This window comes from Otolemur garnettii, unplaced genomic scaffold, assembly GCF_000181295.1.
Source record: "Otolemur garnettii isolate 467f Iridium unplaced genomic scaffold, OtoGar3 scaffold00073, whole genome shotgun sequence".
Lineage (NCBI taxonomy): Eukaryota > Metazoa > Chordata > Mammalia > Primates > Galagidae > Otolemur > Otolemur garnettii.
In genome coordinates this window covers 134,633-150,860 of record NW_003852468.1, presented here as the reverse complement: position 1 = coordinate 150,860, position 16,228 = coordinate 134,633, and the positions used below count along the sequence as shown (strand labels likewise).

The 16,228-nt window shown below is 42.7% G+C and overlaps 2 protein-coding genes and 1 pseudogene across 3 annotated transcripts in view; 1 reads left to right on the top strand and 2 right to left on the bottom strand.

Annotated features, from left to right (window-relative positions):
• LOC100963950 overlaps window positions 1-5,252 on the top strand; it is an 8,380-nt pseudogene extending 3,128 nt beyond the window's left edge.
• Window positions 5,253-6,359: 1,107 nt separating this feature from the next.
• On the bottom strand, window positions 6,360-8,151 carry RBM8A (RNA binding motif protein 8A). Of its 2 annotated transcripts, none has more exons than XM_003793778.3 (6): window positions 7,975-8,151; window positions 7,623-7,682; window positions 7,414-7,491; window positions 7,112-7,248; window positions 6,684-6,820; window positions 6,360-6,575 (listed from the first exon to the last, which is right to left on the bottom strand). In XM_003793778.3, the coding sequence occupies exons 1-6, from the start codon at window positions 8,039-8,041 to the stop codon at window positions 6,530-6,532; spliced, it is 525 nt and encodes a 174-aa protein (XP_003793826.1). In that variant the 5' UTR covers window positions 8,042-8,151; the 3' UTR covers window positions 6,360-6,529. The 2 variants fall into 2 exon arrangements, with proteins under 2 accessions (XP_003793826.1, XP_012663109.1); XM_012807655.1 differs by having other exon boundaries at window positions 7,414-7,488; window positions 7,975-8,109.
• A 6,223-nt stretch (window positions 8,152-14,374) lies between these two features.
• Window positions 14,375-16,228, bottom strand: part of LIX1L (limb and CNS expressed 1 like) — a 23,946-nt gene continuing 22,092 nt past the window's right edge. The window contains exons 4-6 of the mRNA XM_003793776.3: window positions 15,864-15,959; window positions 15,512-15,589; window positions 14,375-14,915 (exon numbers count right to left, since the gene is read on the bottom strand). Of these exons, the coding sequence (XP_003793824.1) occupies window positions 14,673-14,915; window positions 15,512-15,589; window positions 15,864-15,959 (417 nt within the window). The 3' untranslated portion in view covers window positions 14,375-14,672. The remainder of the gene's footprint in view (window positions 14,916-15,511; window positions 15,590-15,863; window positions 15,960-16,228) is intronic.

The following is a 16,228-nucleotide window of genomic DNA, read 5'->3' as shown; positions in this document are numbered from 1 at the left end:
TGCCGGGCCCAGGCTAGATTCGAACCCACCACCTTAGGTGTATGTGGCTGGTGCCTTAGCCACTTGAGCCACAGGCGCCGAGCCAATTTTGCTACTGTGATGAATCGTAATGTAAATACCTGATATGCAGGATGTATTTTCATTGTTACAAAGGGGTCACAACCCACAGGTTGAGAAACACTGGGCTAATGCCTGTAATCCTAGCACTTTGGGAGGCTGAAGCAGGAGGTCATGAGTTCAAGGCCAGCCTAAGCAAAAGTGAGACACCCCCCCCCCATCTCTACAAATAAATAGAAAAATTAGCCAGGCATGGTGGCACATGCCTGTAGTTCCAACTACTCCCAATTACTCAGGAGGCTGAGGCAGGAGGATTGTTTGAGCACAGGAATTTAAGGATGCAGTGAGCTATGATGACTCCACTGTACTCAAGCCTAGGTGACAGAGTGATACCCTGTCTCAACAAACAAAAAATTTAAAAAATTGATTCTTGGCTGGGTGCTGTGGCTCATTACTATAAACCCAGCATGCTGGGAGGCTGATGTAAGAGTATCTCTTGAGGCCAGAAATTCAACACCAGCTTCAACAACATAGTAAGACTCCATCTCTACAGTCCCAGCTTCTTGGGAAGCTGAGGCCAGAAGATCACTGGAGCCCAGAAGCTTGAGGTTACAGGGAGATACGATCACACCAGTGCACTTTAGCCTAGGCAACAGAGCAAGATCCTGTCTCTAAACAAATATTAAAATTTGACTCTTGAGAGACAGACAAAATAGGAGGAATGCTGGGGAGCATAGAGGGTAGAAGATCTAAAAGTGGCTGCTGCTAAACTTGAAAATGGTGAGTAGTAAGCCAGGAGGGAAAAGAAGGGCCAGATCACAAATATTAAGTCCATACTTTATCCTGAGAGCAGTGGAGAGGTACCAAAGTAAAAAGGCAAGGGCTGGGCATGGTGACTTACACCTGAAATCCTAGCACTCTGGGAGACCAAGGGGGGGTGTACTGCCTGAGCTTACCGGTTAGAGAACAGCCTGAGCAAGAGCAAAACCCTGTCTCGAAAAATAGCTGGGTGTTGTGGTGGGCACCTGTAGTCCCAGCTACTTGGGAGGCTGAGGCAAAGAGAATTGCTTGAGCCCAAGAGTTTGAGGTTGCTGTGAGCTATGACGTCATTGCACTCTACTAAGGGTGACAAAGTGTCTCAAAAAACCGAAACAGGCTCAGCGCCTGTGGCTCAACCGGCTAAGGCGCCAGCCACGTACACCTAGGGTGGCGGGTTCGAATCCCCAGCCCGGACCCGCCAAACAACAATGACGGCTGCAACCAAAAAATGGCCTGGCGTTGTGGCGGGCGCCTGTGGTCCCAGCTACTTGGGAGGCGGAGGCAGGAGACTCGCTTGAACCCAGGAGTTGGAGGTTGCTGTGAGCTGTGATGCCAGGGCACTCTACCCAGGGGGACAGCTTGAGGCTCTGTCTCAAAAAAAAAAAAAAAAAAAAAAAAAAAAAAAAAAAAAAAAAAAAAAACCGAAACAAAGTAAAAAGGCAGAGAGTAACATAATCAGATTTGTATTTTACAAACTGGCTTTATTATTAAAACTACAAACAAGGGAGCATCTGAACTTGCCTACTAGGTTAATAAAATCTCAACATGGAAAAGGAGCTAGAAATCTAGAAAAATCCAATTCTTACAAAACAAAAACCACTACCACTATAAAGGGGAAGGGGAACCAAATAAAGTAGCATCTGAGACCACAGGATGATCATGCCTGTGGAAGGAGGCCAAGAAAGGTTTATGATTTCAGTCTCTGAAATGATAATGCATTACAGTCAGATTTAAGATTTGATCCCTAAATCCTGAATTATTAGAAATTTACTAAGTAAGTTTGACTATTGTACAAACCAGGCATGATAGCTCATGCCTATAATCCCAGCAATTCGGTAGGCTAAGGCAGGATTACTTGAGCCCAGGAGTTCAAGGCTGCAGTGAGCTATGATCATGCCACTGCATTCCAGCCCAGGCCACAGAGTGAAACTATCTTTTTTAAAAAAGTAGTTTGACTGTAATTAGAAGTACAAAATATATTGCCCCCAACAATATGTTGCACCTCTACTACTTCAAATATTAAAAAGAGGCTTGGCGCCTATAGCTCAAGAGGCTAAGGCACCAGCCACATACACCAGAGCTGGTGGGTTCAAATCCAGCCCGGGCCTGCCAAACAACTACAACCAAAAAATAGCTGGGTGTTGTGGCAGGCACTTGTAGTTCCACCTACTTGGGAGGCCAAGGCAAGAGAATCACGTAAGCCCACGAGTCGGAGGTTGCTGTGAGCTGTGATAGCACAGCACTCTATCAAGGGCGACATAGTGAGACTGTCTCAAAAAAAAATTTTTTTTTCCAATAGTGTGATGTTAAGTATGGTGAGGAAGTATTACAAGTAGTTTTAAAGATCACCTATTTTGGTGGGCTCAAGTTTCCAAGTTGTCAGTAGTTAAAAGAATAGTTTCTATAGTAGCCACTAAGTAGCACATAAAATAGGAGAAACAAAGCTACAAACTGTAAGTTCAGGAGCTTTGACTATTTTATACTCTTTCTCACAATTCTCTAACTTTTCAAGTCACAGCAGGAGATAGGGAGGCAAACACCCAGAAATATATGGATGCAACACAATAGGAAGGAAAAAGATCATTCCCCAACCAGCTCAGAGTAACCTAACTCCAAGCAGTTCATAAAATTTGGTATTCCTAAAAGTGACTTGTCCCTGCTAAAATCACTTTCCCAAATGCCTTATACCTAGGAACCTGATACCTATTGAGCTTATATTTCATCAAATGTGACTCCATCTACATTACTGAAACCAAAGCACTCTAACCCTGCCACCTCTAAACTGAAACATAGTCTTTACTGATTCAATCCAAAAAAAGGGTGGGGTAGCCAACAGTATTTGGTAAATGTTAAGTTTTATTATTTAACACTGTTTAACTATTATAGTTATCGTATAAGACTATTACTATTAAAGGTCACTTGAGAGTGGCTGCAAAATGACCTGAAATTTAACAGCACCCATTTTATATATTTTTTCCACAAAATTTGTCATACAGAAATCAGGAAAATCATTTCAGCCAAAAATAGAGGTGAGGAGGTAGAGTTTATAAAGTGTAATGTTAAGATCTGTGCTTGAGAAGGCAGGATCCTTTTAAGCTCCAAGACTTAGGAAACTTGTTCAGATAAACATTTTCAAGATACATTTCTAACCCCTCTAAAATGGCACCATGGAGGAACTATTAAGCCAGCACTGCGCTCCTTCACCTGGTTAAGGATGAAATGGGAGTGTGACATAGGTAGGTAGGTTGGGGAAATCAGTTCTAATTGTCTTTAACTCCAGCTGTTCCTATTCCATTGTCCACCAAGCTAGCCCAGTCCCTTCACCTGATGTATCACCAAAGGCTCAATAGCAAGAGACCACCCATAACCTCTTCACTTCTATTGCCACTGAAAGCCAGGCCCATCTGCTATAGGTGCACTGTCCTCAGTATATCCAGGCCAGGAAAGGAAGGGGACCCCTGATAAGACTCCAGTTCCTAGGTGTTAATCCTTACCCAGAGAACTGTTGCCTCCAGCACGATCTATCTACCTGATAGCTGTCAGTCACTAAACCAAAGTAAGGTCTTAACCATATCTCTCGTACCCTATGCTGGAGGTAATTTCATTGAATGCCTTCAATTCAAATAGCTTCTAGCTGAGTTAGCTGGGCAGATTAGGGAGAAAAGTGATCAGTATTTTTTTTTTTTTTTTTTTGAGACAGTCTCACTCTGTTGCTCAGGGTAGAATGCAATGGCATCATAGCTCACTGCAACCTCAAACTCCCAGGCTCAAGTAAGTCTCCTGTCTCAGCTTGCCAAGTAGCTGGGACTACAGGCTCAGATCAATATACCCGCCTAATTTTTCTATTTTCTGTATCGAGGAGCTCTCTTTTGTTCAGGATGGTCTTCAACTCCTGGCCTCGAGTAATCCTCCCACCTTGGCCTCCCAGAGTGCTAGGATCACAGGTATGGGCCACTGTGCCCAGCCAGTATTCTTTAGTTTTAGTATTATTTTTGAGGCAGTGTCTTGCTTTCACCCTGGACAGAGTGAAAAGACATAAGCTAGTAACAACCTCAACTTCCTATGCTCAAGTGATCCTTCTGCCTCAGCCGCCTGAGTAGCTAGAACTACAAGCACTCACCACTATACTTGGCTAATATTTCTATTTTTAATAGAGACAAGATCTTACTCTTGCTCAGGCTGGTCTCTAAATTCTGAGCTCAAACAATCTTCCCACCTCAGAGTGATGGGATTATAGGCTTGGGCTACAGTGCCTGGGCAGTATTCTTTATTCATGAATACCATCAAGTCTTTTTTTTTTTTTTTTTTTGAGATGGAGCCTCAAGCTATCCCCCTGGGTAGAGTGCCATGGCATCACAGCTCACAGCAACCTCCAACTCCTGGGCTCAAGCGAGTCTCCTGCCTCAGCCTCCCAAGTAGCTGGGACCACAGGCGCCCGCCACAACGCCTGGCCATTTTTTGGTTGCAGCTGTCATTGTTGTTTGGCAGGCCCGGGCTGGGGATTCGAACCCGCCACCTTAGGTGTATGTGGCTGGCGCCTTAGCCGCTTGAGCCACAGGCGCCAAGCCAATACCATCAAGTCTTAAAGTAGACTTAGTGGCTTTAGATAATACCACCCGATCAAAACCTTTTTCTCCAACATGTCTGTCACAATCTCTGGTGACAGGGGATCATATGGTCCCAGGTTGGGAAGCTAGAGAGTTTGCAGCATTCTCTTTGCAGGGGAAAGAGCTCCATCTCATGATCTCTGCCCCTCTATGAAGTCACCCCATACTCAGATCAGAAGCTGAGTGGTTCTGAATTTGAGTATATTTTCTAAATTTCTACCTGCTGCCAATGAATTTGCCCTCTGCTGCTCATTAGACAATTGCCCCTGTGTTTGTCTTTGGGCCCTGTGACTGCCCCTGCTTGTCTTGCTGATCTCTGCTGTATACCGTATTACCCACTGGGTCTGTGGTACTGGTTCTCCCCCTACCATATTAATTCAAACACCTCAGCCACATCCTTTTCCTCTTTGGCCTCCTCAACAATGGCTCCTCTGGATCTTCTCTACAGGGCCTTCGCCCTCTGGCTGCAGAAGAGGGTACCAAAGACCTACTACAGACTCCTTCAGGGGAGTGTGTGGGAAAATACCCACAGGAGATTCAAGACCTTAGAAGCTAGAAGTACAAATAAACATAACATTAAGAAGGGCAAGAGAGGCTTAGTGTCCATGGCACAGTGGTTATGGTGCCAGCCATGAACACCGAGGGTGGTGGATCTGAGCCTGGCCCAAGCCAGCTAAACAACAACGGCAACAGAATAACCGGGCATTGTGGCAGGCAACTGTAATCCCAGCTACTTAGGAGGTTGAGGCAAGAGAATCACCTAAGCCCAAGAGTTAGAGGTTGCTGTGAGCAGTGATGCCATGGCACTCTACCAAAGGCGACACAGTGAGACTGTCTAAAATTAAGAAAAAAAGGCAAGAGAAACAAACAGACATTCCTATCACAACCATTTGCTTACAATAGAGTACACAGGAACAGATTTTTCTTTTTTTTGAGAGAGAGTCTCACTTTCTTGTCCAGGCTAAAGTGCCCATAATGTCAGCCTAGGTCAAAGCAACCTCAAACTCCTGGGTTAACCAATCCTCTGCCTTAGCCTTGCCAGTAGCTGAGACTACAGGTGCCCACCGAGAAAAAAATAAACAAAGTAACATAGTTTTTTTACTTTTGCAAAGATGGAGGTGTCTCTCTTAGGCTGATCACAAACTCCTCTAAGTTCAAGTGATCTATCTGCTTCGACCTCCCACAGTGTTTGGATTACAGACATGAGCCACCACGCCTAGCCCAGAATAATTATTTTCTAATACCATAAGAATGTGAATGTTTCACTTCTCCCCCAGGTTTCTTAGTTTCTAAAAAAAGAAATATTGAAAAGTGTCTTTACATTAACCCTACCTAACACTGGAAACTATACCTCATGTAGAAACTCACATAAAACTCAGTCCCTAGAATAGGCGTCCTCAAACTACGGCCTGCGGGCCTGCCTAAGACATCCTGTCATCCTGACGTTTCTGTCACTGCTGCCTGTCCTGCTTAGCAGCCGACTCATCCTGGGGCCCACAGTCTGGCCCTCCAACAGTCTGAGGGACAATTAACTGGCCCCCTGTTTAAAAAGTTTGAGGAACCCTGCCCTAGAAATATCTTCCCAATGATCCATATTGCCTTACTGTAAACAGTGTTTCAGAGCTTCCAATTGCAAAACAAAAAATAATTTTCAAATGTAGAAAACAAAAATGGAACATTTATTCATAACTCAAAAAAAAAAAAACCTCTAAGCAGGTAGGGTAAGAGATTAAATATAAACACAACAAGTTCCATCCCAGCCTTATTTCTCCAAGGTTGCATGGTCAAATGGAATCTTGGAGAGAACACCTGGACAAGAGGACCTGTCAGCGACGTCTCCTGTCTGGACTCCTGCTGCGTCTCCGGCCACCTCTATGGGAAATAAAAAGGAGAGGACTCCATCAGAAGGACATAAGATGTCCTTGTTCTGTTTTGTTCATACACCCTTTACCAAGACAGTGTTTGCTCTCTCCACTTTACCTCCTCTTGCCCTTAGGTGGACCCCGAACAAAACACCAGTCAACACTGATTGGCTGTCCCATCAAATCCTGGCCATTGAGTCCCTCCATAGCAGCCTGGGCCTCCTTGTATGTTTCATATTCAACTAGAGTATACCCCTGGGGCAAATGAAAAGAGAAGTATTAAAACCCTCCTATTTCACCAAGTATCCTCTTCCTCAAATATCAACTCATACTTAAAAGAGAAAAACTTGTAAACTTTAAACAACGTACAGCATGTATCTCTTATATATATAATCTGTTTCTGTCTCTTCCCTGTGTCTAAAAAAAATCAATTTCAACGTCATTTTACTTCACCCTTACTCTTGGCCAACCAAACCAAACACGCCAAAGCTAACAATGCTAAGAGTTATTAACGGAAGGAAAGCAATGAAGTGTCACTTAGGATACCTTCAGATATCCCGTTCGCCTATCCAGATTGAGATGGATGTTTTTTATTTCCCCATATTCTGCGAATTTGTCGTGGATGTCTTCTTCAGTGGCTTCCTCATGGACTCCAGTGACAAAGAGAATCCAGCCTTCAACAGCTGTTGGGGAATGGAGGGAGTGTATGAGCACATAAGAGAAAAACTTCAATCAGGATCACAGGAGTAGTTTGGCTAAACTATCACTGATCCCATTCCTACTGGGTTTAGCTTTACTAGTCTCTAACTCTCCACACAGGTCTCTCGCATAGATTCCATTTTACTCACAGCGTTGTGGTCCGGGTTCATCGCCATCCTGCTCCACGCTGTCATAATCCTCACGCATCCTCGCTCGGGACCCCTCTTCTGTAAGGGACATATAAGAGATCACCGAAAACTCCCCCTTTCTCTCACTATTTTTCATGAGTTAGGTGGGGCCTCCAAAACTCGTAGTTCTGCCCTCTAACACCACTCTACCTAATTTTCGCCACACTCACCGGAGCCAAAGCCGCGGCCCTTCCGTTTTTTCGCTTTTTCTTTCAACTTGTGAATGCTCTCTGGAGCCCCAGAAGAAAAAAAAAAAAGTAACAATAACAAGAGTCATTTTTTAACAACTGTGTCTTTCCCAAGACGCTCTCCGAAAGATACCACCACCACGTCCAGTCTCCCTCCCTCTAGGTCCCGCCCCCATTCCTGCCAAAGGGGGCGGAGTCTCTACTCCCACTAGACGCGGTTCCCCAGCACCCTAGCGGCCCTCCTCCCTGCCGGGAAGAATAGAAGTTATATTTTCCTACTACAGCCTTCTCTCGCACCTTCCCCACTTCCCGCAGCCGCCTCTGCTGTCCTCACCGTCCCCATCCTCATCCATGGCGAAATCCTCGCCCCCAGCCTCGTGAAGATCCAACACATCTGCCATCTTGCCTTCGTTCGAGCGCTCCTCTGTGCCGCTCAGGCGGTAGGCACCTCGGAAAACTGTCGCAGAGGGGAAAGGTCACCAGGCAAACTAACCAACCAAAGGCGAACTCTAAGCCCCGCCCTCGGCGCGCTGAAAATACGCAGATGGAGTCGGGGCCCGTTCGGAAAGATGCCGGAAGTGCTTGTGCAGCCATCTTGAGTAGGTCGAGAGTTGAAGCAACCGCGTTAGGAGGGTTGCTAAGTTAGTGGATAGGCGGAGTCAATGGCTTTCTTCTAACTGCGGCAGTGGATGGGAAAGAGTGTACTGTTAGCAGTCAAGCCCGGCGTGTTTTGTTTATCGGAGGGTTGCTTTCTATCTCTTTTTACCTCAAACTAGGAAATGGAAGTTGAAAAACTTTTTTTCTCTCAAAACTTCTAGGCTGCACCCTGTTCCGAAGAGCAGCTTATTTTAATAGAAGCGATTTTTTAAAACGTTTGATCAGCAATGCTGGTTCAAAAAACTTCTGGAATATACTGCAGCACCGAATTTCTCCTAAGGAAACTAACAGACCTGATTGCTGTTGAAATACGACTGGTGAGATAGATACCAGCTTTTTAAAAAAAAAAAAAAAAAAAAAAAAAGCGGTCTCGGGGCCTGTGGCTCAGGCGGCTAAGGCGCCAGCCACATATACCTAAGGTGGCGAGTTCGAATCCCCAGCCCGGGCCCGCCAAACAACAATGATGGCTACAACCAAAAAATGGCCACGCGTTGTGGCGGGCGCCTGTAGTCCCAGCTACTTGGGAGGCGGAGGCAGGAGACTCGCTTGAGCCCAGGAGTTGGAGGTTGCTGTGAGCTGTGATGCCATGGCACTCTACCCAGGGGGATAGCTTGAGGCTCCGTCTCAAAAAAATAAAAATAAAAAATAAAAAAAAATAAAACTCCCAAACTTCACTACTTCTGAGAATTAAAAAAATAATAATGATTTTGAACAAAATAGGGGCTTATCTTCTTTGAAAGATGGTACAGATGTTTCACATTTGAAAACCTAGGAGTCGAAGGAAAACCCATAATGGCCCTAAATTCTGAAATTCTGTTCAACAGAATTCTGTTCAACAGTGGACTGCAGATTCACTTATTTATTAAACAGTTTTGGTTGGGGGGGGGGGGTTGTTTTGTTTTAGAGACAGTCTCACTTTGTCGCCCTTGGTAGAGTACCGCGGCATTACAGCTCACAGCAACCTCCAGCTCTTGGGCTGAGGCGCCCGCCACAGCACTCGGCTGGTTTTTGTTTTGTTTTGTTTTGTTTGAGACAGAGTCTCAACTGTGTTGCCCAGGCTATAGTGCCGTGGCTCCATAGCTCACAGCAATTTCTTACTCCTGGGCTCAAGTGATCCTCCTGCTTCAGCATCTGGTGTAGCTGGGACTACAGGCTCCCTCCTGGTCTATTTTTAGTAGAGACGATGTCTCACTCTTGCACGGGCTAATCTTGAACTCCTGAGCTCAAGGGATCCTCCCGCCTTGTGCTCCCAGAGTGCTAGGATTATAGGAGTGATCCACCTCGCCTGTCTAGCCAAAGAGTTCTGAATATATGTATGTGTCTAGTATTAGAAGAGTTGCTAACGTGGACTAAAAATGAAATCTTAAGCCTTCTAGAATGGATCCCTCTCAGCCAAGAGGACCCCAGAAACAACCTAACACTAAGTTTCCACCCATGAGGGGATGGGAAAGATAAAGCACAATTATATATGTATAATTTTTCTTTATAAATATTCATGGCTCCTTCTATAGCTTGTTTTTGTTTTGTTTGGAGACAGAGTCTCACTGTGTCACCCTGGATAGAGTGCTGTGGCATCACGGCTCACAGCAACCTCAAACTCTTGGGTTTAAGCGATTCTCTTGCCTTGGCCTCCCAAGTAGCTGGGACTACAGGCACCAGGCACAATCACCGGCTATTTTTTGGTTGCAGTTGTCATTGTTTTAGCAGGTCCAGGCTGGGCTTGGACCTGCCAGCTTCAGTGTATGTGGCTGGTGCCCTACTTACTGAGCTACGGGCGCAGAGCCTATAGCTTGTTAAATATATATATCTGACCATGCCACTCTTGCCTATTGTCTCTTCTTTGAGGCAGAGGAAGGAAGTGTGCTTGGCTTCTCCTGGGCTCTGTTTCCCCACCTGTTGTAGTGGCTGCCCACTAGGTTCCTACTCTTTCTGAGAAATAAAGCTTTCCTTTTTCCAAAGTATAAACCTTGTTATTATTATTTTTTAGTTAATACTGGCAATACAAGGACAAATAATTGCATTTTCAGTACTCAAGTTTTAGATTACACTGTGAAAATGGTAATTGTCATCATAAAGTGCTATGTCACCAAGTTTCTAGGACTATGGAGGGGAAGGGAGTGCTTTGCATTTGTACTGAGACGTGAGGCTAAGTAGTTTTACAGGCAAAGCAGTTGTATTGATACTGCTCCACAGTAGGTAGTGAGTGATTGTTTTAAAAATCAGTGTTCACATACCTACTAAAATCTCTTCTTAGACATTTTGTGTTTTTTTAATTTTATTTATTTTAGAGACAAGGTCTTGCTATGGTGCCTAGGATGGCTACAAACTAGTGGGCTTAAACAGTCCTTCTCCCTCAGCCTTCTGAGTAACTGGGAGTCCGAGCATGTGCCACCATACCTGGCTCTTTAAAATTCAAATTCACACACTCTGCTCTGGCTGTGTCTCCAACCTTTCAACCACTATTCTTCTCCGTCTTCCGTCAAGCTCACCCTGTGCTTTCCATCAACTGTGGTGTGTGCTCTTTCTCATCCTAGCTTTTGTAGCTTTCTGTTCCTGAGGCTCTTCCTCTAGCCTCCAGCTGTTCCCATCTCTGGTTCAAGGTTATCATTTAGTTTTCAATAGTACTGTCATCCAAAAGGGTCTTCTCTACCCTCCTTCACTCTTGTTTATTTCTTTCACAGAACCTAAATCAGATTCTTTAATTACCTTGCTTGCCTTTTAACTTACTTATAGTCTGTTTTTCCCATTAGAAGGCAATCCTTATGGGAAAGGGGCTTATTTACAACCATATCCCCAAAGTTTAGCCCAATGCTCCGCTTATAGTAGACATTTGGTAAGTACTTATTGAATGAGTGAATATCAGGATGGCAAGAAATTCTATATGTCTAACACTGCATGACTGGGAAATAAACCTGGAAATATAATTCAGGATCAAACTGGCATGCTAAGGATTTTGAAATTTATCCTGTAGGGCAAGAAATTTTTCTACTTAAGATATTTGAGTATTCATGATTTTTAACATTTGCAAATAGTTCCCATACTATTTTTTGCTTATTATTTTTCTTTAAATAGACTGACTTTTAGAAAACATAAATTAACACTAAAAAGAAATTTTAATATTCCATAAAGGGAAAGCCAGTATTTTTCTACTGCAAATTCAAATAAAAGCATAACTATTAAAAATAAAAAGTTTATCTATCTTCTACTTAAAATCTCAAGTAACCTCAAGGATTCACATATAAAATTTTGGGAAATGCTGCTAAAGGTAAAGATAGTTAAGTGATGGGTTAAGCAAAGGAGTCTTAAGTACAGTACAACCTCCATAGTTGACCACCTCCATATATTGACCACCCCCTAAGTCAATCTAATTTTCTTAGCAATGATCATGCACCACACTTACGTATCAGTATGGTCGATCTCATTCTTTATGTTGACCATCTCTGTATGTTACAGTTATTTGAATTGTCAACTTACAGAGGGTCTACTGTATTTTATAAAGAAATATGACAGTATTGTGGAAGATGTTAAGAAGGGAGGCAAAGACCAGTTAGGAAGCTATTGCAGTGGTCTAATCCAGAGACAAGAAGGGATTGGACTTGAACTAAGGCAATAAACAGATCGCAACAAAACAGATTAGGAAGTTTATAAAGGGTGACACGACAGTAAGTGACTGATTAGAGGATAACAGAGAAGAGGGATCTGAGATTTCTGATTTAGATAAGTGGGTAGGTAATAATTCAAGTAATACATCTAGGGAGTCAAAGAGGAGCAAGTGTAGAGAAATGGGTTTTAATTTGGATAGATGAGTTTGAAGTGTTTCATATTCAGGTGTTAATGTCAAGTATGTGGAAATATGGATGTGAAAACTCAAAAAACAAGTTGAGGTGGAAGAAACAGATTTGAAAGTCATGTGCATAGTATAATTGAAGTCACCACAGTGGGTGAGACTGCCGTAGAAATGCATAGAACTTGAGAAGAAAGGACCAAGGACAAAATCCAAGTTCCTGAAATAATCTGAAGAAGGGGAAGCAGGTTGCCTTTCTCCAGGAGTACAATCTTATTTAATTTTTCAACTATCCTCCCAAATACTAATAACTCTTTTTTAGTATATATGTAAAGAAAAAAAAAGGCCATTTTAGAGCTTCTTTGATATATACGTCGCAAGAAAGAATCATTCCGGCTCACTAGACAAAAATCTTTTTAATTGTATAAAATTATATATAAATACATAAAAAGTACTAAAAAGATAAGTAAAATCTTTGACATCAAAAGTGAAGGGATCAGGGAACAATTTTTTCAAGTTCCTTGGGATCCTAGTGGGTGATGTTTGAGAAAAATAATAAATCCAGGAGGTGCAAGGACAATTCTCCCCACAACTCACATGTATTAACATTTCTTCCCAGAGAAACAAGCATAGGAGAAACAGGAGCATTTATGATTTCTGAGTTATAAATACCAATAAAAACAGATAGATATACCTATTATTTAATGTAGAAGCCTCTACTCCAACCCTACATGTGCTTCATGGAATACTAAGATGAGGCTTGGAGAATTCATGCACTAATATTTAATATAATTGTAACTGGATTCCTTACCTCTGGCCCTTAGATACTGGTCACCAAGATGATTTTATTTAAGCTTTTTTTTTTTTTTTGAGACAGAGTCTCATTGTGTCACCCTAGGTAGGGTGCCATGGCATCACAGCTCACAGCAACCTCAAACTCTTGGGCTTAAGCAATTCTCTTGCCTCAGCCTTCCAAGTAGCTGGCACTATAGGTGCCCACCACAATGCTCAGCTATTTTATTGTTGTTGTTGCAGTTGTCATTGTTATTTAGTAGGCCCAGACCAAGTTCGAACTCGCCAGCCCCGGTGTATGTGGCTGGTGCCCTAACCACCAAGATACAGGTGCCGAGCCACCACCAAGATGATTTTAAAAGCAAGAAATCTGCCTTTCATCTTGCCCCTATCTAATCCGAAAGAGCAAATTGTGCCCTGCTCCCTAATCTATTTCTAAAAGTGAAGTCTGTGTAATTGTTAAAGAGAAAGTCCAGCTGCAGGAGCATTAAACATTTCAAGCTCAGTTTAGAAAGCATACTGTGCAATGATACAGTATAAAAGAGATCACCACGAAACAAGGGGAAAATATATCTTAGACCTCAAAAAAATTCTTCAAAAGGAGACTGCTTTAGCTGTACTCCAGGTCTTTGCTCTCTTACTTCATTCAGGAGAGAGGTGGGGAACGAGAATGGTATTAAAAATACAAATAGCTGATCACTGATTCTCTTTCCCCTCTTACAGTTTCCCAAGGTTCCAGTTAGGAAATGCTGCAGTACTAGTCTGATCTGATTTTCCTGATCAAGTTATGCTCTAATCAGTGTGGAGGAAAAGCAAAGAAAAGAGGTTCTAAGGTATGTACTTCTAAGGCAGTAAACAGCAACAATTTAGTGGGAGTGAGAGGAACATGGCCCTTCCTCATCAAATAGGATCAATAATGCATCCAAAAGCAAAATGATTCTAGAGAAGGAGCAGGGAAATATGTTTTACCTTCCTTTAGTCTAGGTAGGCAGGAAGATCTAAAAACATGATTTAACTAAGCTGGGAGAGCAGGTGAGAAGGGAAAAAGGAAGACTGAACAACAATTAGCTTCAACCTTGACCCTTCTTACTGTAGTGTACATCTGGAAATCTGGACTACTGCTATAACTATGCTCCAGAAGCAACTTAGATAGTAAAGTCTCATGAATTGTGTTTATAATTTTTCTCATTCCTGGGAAGTTTCTTTGTAGTGATTTAAAAATAAGAAACCAGGCAAAGGGGGAGAGGGGAAATAAGAAACTAGATCTCCAAGTCCTTTGGAATACTAAGGTAAGGAAGCCTCAAAACAAAGTAGAACTTGGAAGCAGAGGAGTAAAGTAGTGATGGAGAGGGGTACCAAGTAGATTCAGCTAAAGGTAAAATAAAGCCAAGGCTTCACACTCATACATTGTTTGATTCCAAGACAAATCAGGAATGAAGTAAGGGTGGGGCACATTGCTTATTCAGGCTACCTGTTATTTTAAAAGGAGACATGAACACTTAGTCAATGATATTATGCTACTGAAATGGCCACAGAGTTAGTCTGGAAGTTTAAGAGCTCAAAAAACACCTGGCTCCTTCCTTTAAATTAGTGCGAAGATGCTTCAAATGAAATTACATCTAAAAACTGAAAGTAAAAAAAGGATCTCTTAGCAAACAGGAATCCAGGTGTAGAATTTACACATATATATCTATATTTTAAAGTATAAAATTGAGGAAGTATATACAGAAATCATCTCAAGTCTTAGAAAGGAGACATACAATAAGGCCTGGAGAGGATGAGAGTGTGTGGGTGGATGCCTAACAGTTGGAAGAATGCATATTGCCCAACTGCCCAGCAGCCAGCATGAGAATATCCTTCTTCTCCTTGTGGAAGCGCAGCTCCTTGCCTGCCAGTCGGGCTTCATCCAGCTCTCGCTCGGTGGATGCCAGCTCTCTAGACAGTGCCCCGGGTACACTCTGCTCCCGGCTTACCCAGTCCAAGGCCATTTGGTGGCGAATATCATCATCCAGGGCCCGGTGTGAATAATGAGCCAACACTTCCTAGGTGGGGGGTGGGGGGGGGGAACATGAAGATCACTGAGAAAGTAAAAGTTCATATCAGGGACTAGGAGCTCTTAGCCTTGGAGACCTAACTCAGGTCAGCACCTAAGTCTTTCAAGGAGTTCCCTAAGGGAAACTTCTGTTCTGGAAAGTAAGACACGCAAAAGAATCACAGTTAAAGAGTTAAATAGAGGCTCAGTGCCTATAGCTTAAGCAGCTAAAGCACCAGCCACATACACCAGAGCTGGCGGGTTTGAATCCAGCCTGGGCCTGCCAAACAACGACAACTTTAACAAAAAAATAGCTGGGTATTGTGGCAGGCGCCTGTAGTCCCAGATACTTGGGAGGCTGAGGCAAGAGAATCACTTGAGCCCGGGAGTTGGAGGTTGCTATGAGCTGTGATGCCATGGCACTCTACCAGGGCAAGAACTCGAGGCTCTGTCTCAAAAAAAAAAAAAAAAAGTTATATGAGTGGATAGGATATTTATGATTTTCACAACCCAATAACCATAGGCCTACTTATTTCTAACATAGTAGCCACCTCAAAATAGTCTTCTGCCAGACGCCCACCCCAGCTGACTCATAAAATCTCTTACCTGCCGAGAGCACTGTCTTTCCCTCATGGCCTTAAGGCTGCCATTCCAGTGCAGCAGTTGAAAAACTGTCATTAGCTCCTGGGGGAAGAAGATAAAAAGAACCAGGACAGTGATTTTGTATTGCAAGGTTATGAAAGAATTACATGGGAAACCTTTTACAAAATGGATTTGTGGAAGCACTCCTCATCACTCCAATATTCCCTTGAAGGAAGGAAGGTGTTTATATTTTGAAAAATATTCTAACAACTTTATTTCCCTTCCTTTCCAGTATCACTAAGTTAGAGATTAGTGGGAAGATATAGTAGTAGGCTGACCCATGTTATTGGAGCCAGGGAAGTATATGCAACAGTACCTGGAACTCTAACATTGACTTGCCCTTGTTGGATTCCAACATGAATCGGAAGGCACCAATCCCTGTATTTGGGTTGTCAGCTTCCTCCCTGTTGCCCTGGTAACAAAGAAAAGGAAAAGACAAATACATTTTTAATTGGGATAATCATCTCAAGCAGTACTGTCCCATAGCAATATAATGCAAACCCACATTTAACTTTAAATTTTCTAGACACTACATTAAAGCAAAAATAAACAGGTAATATTAATTTTAATAGTATGTTTTATTTAATCCAATATATTCAAAATATTATTCAACTAAATCCAGTATAAATATTATTAATGAAATATTTTACATTCTTTTTTTTTTTTTTTTTTTTGAGATAG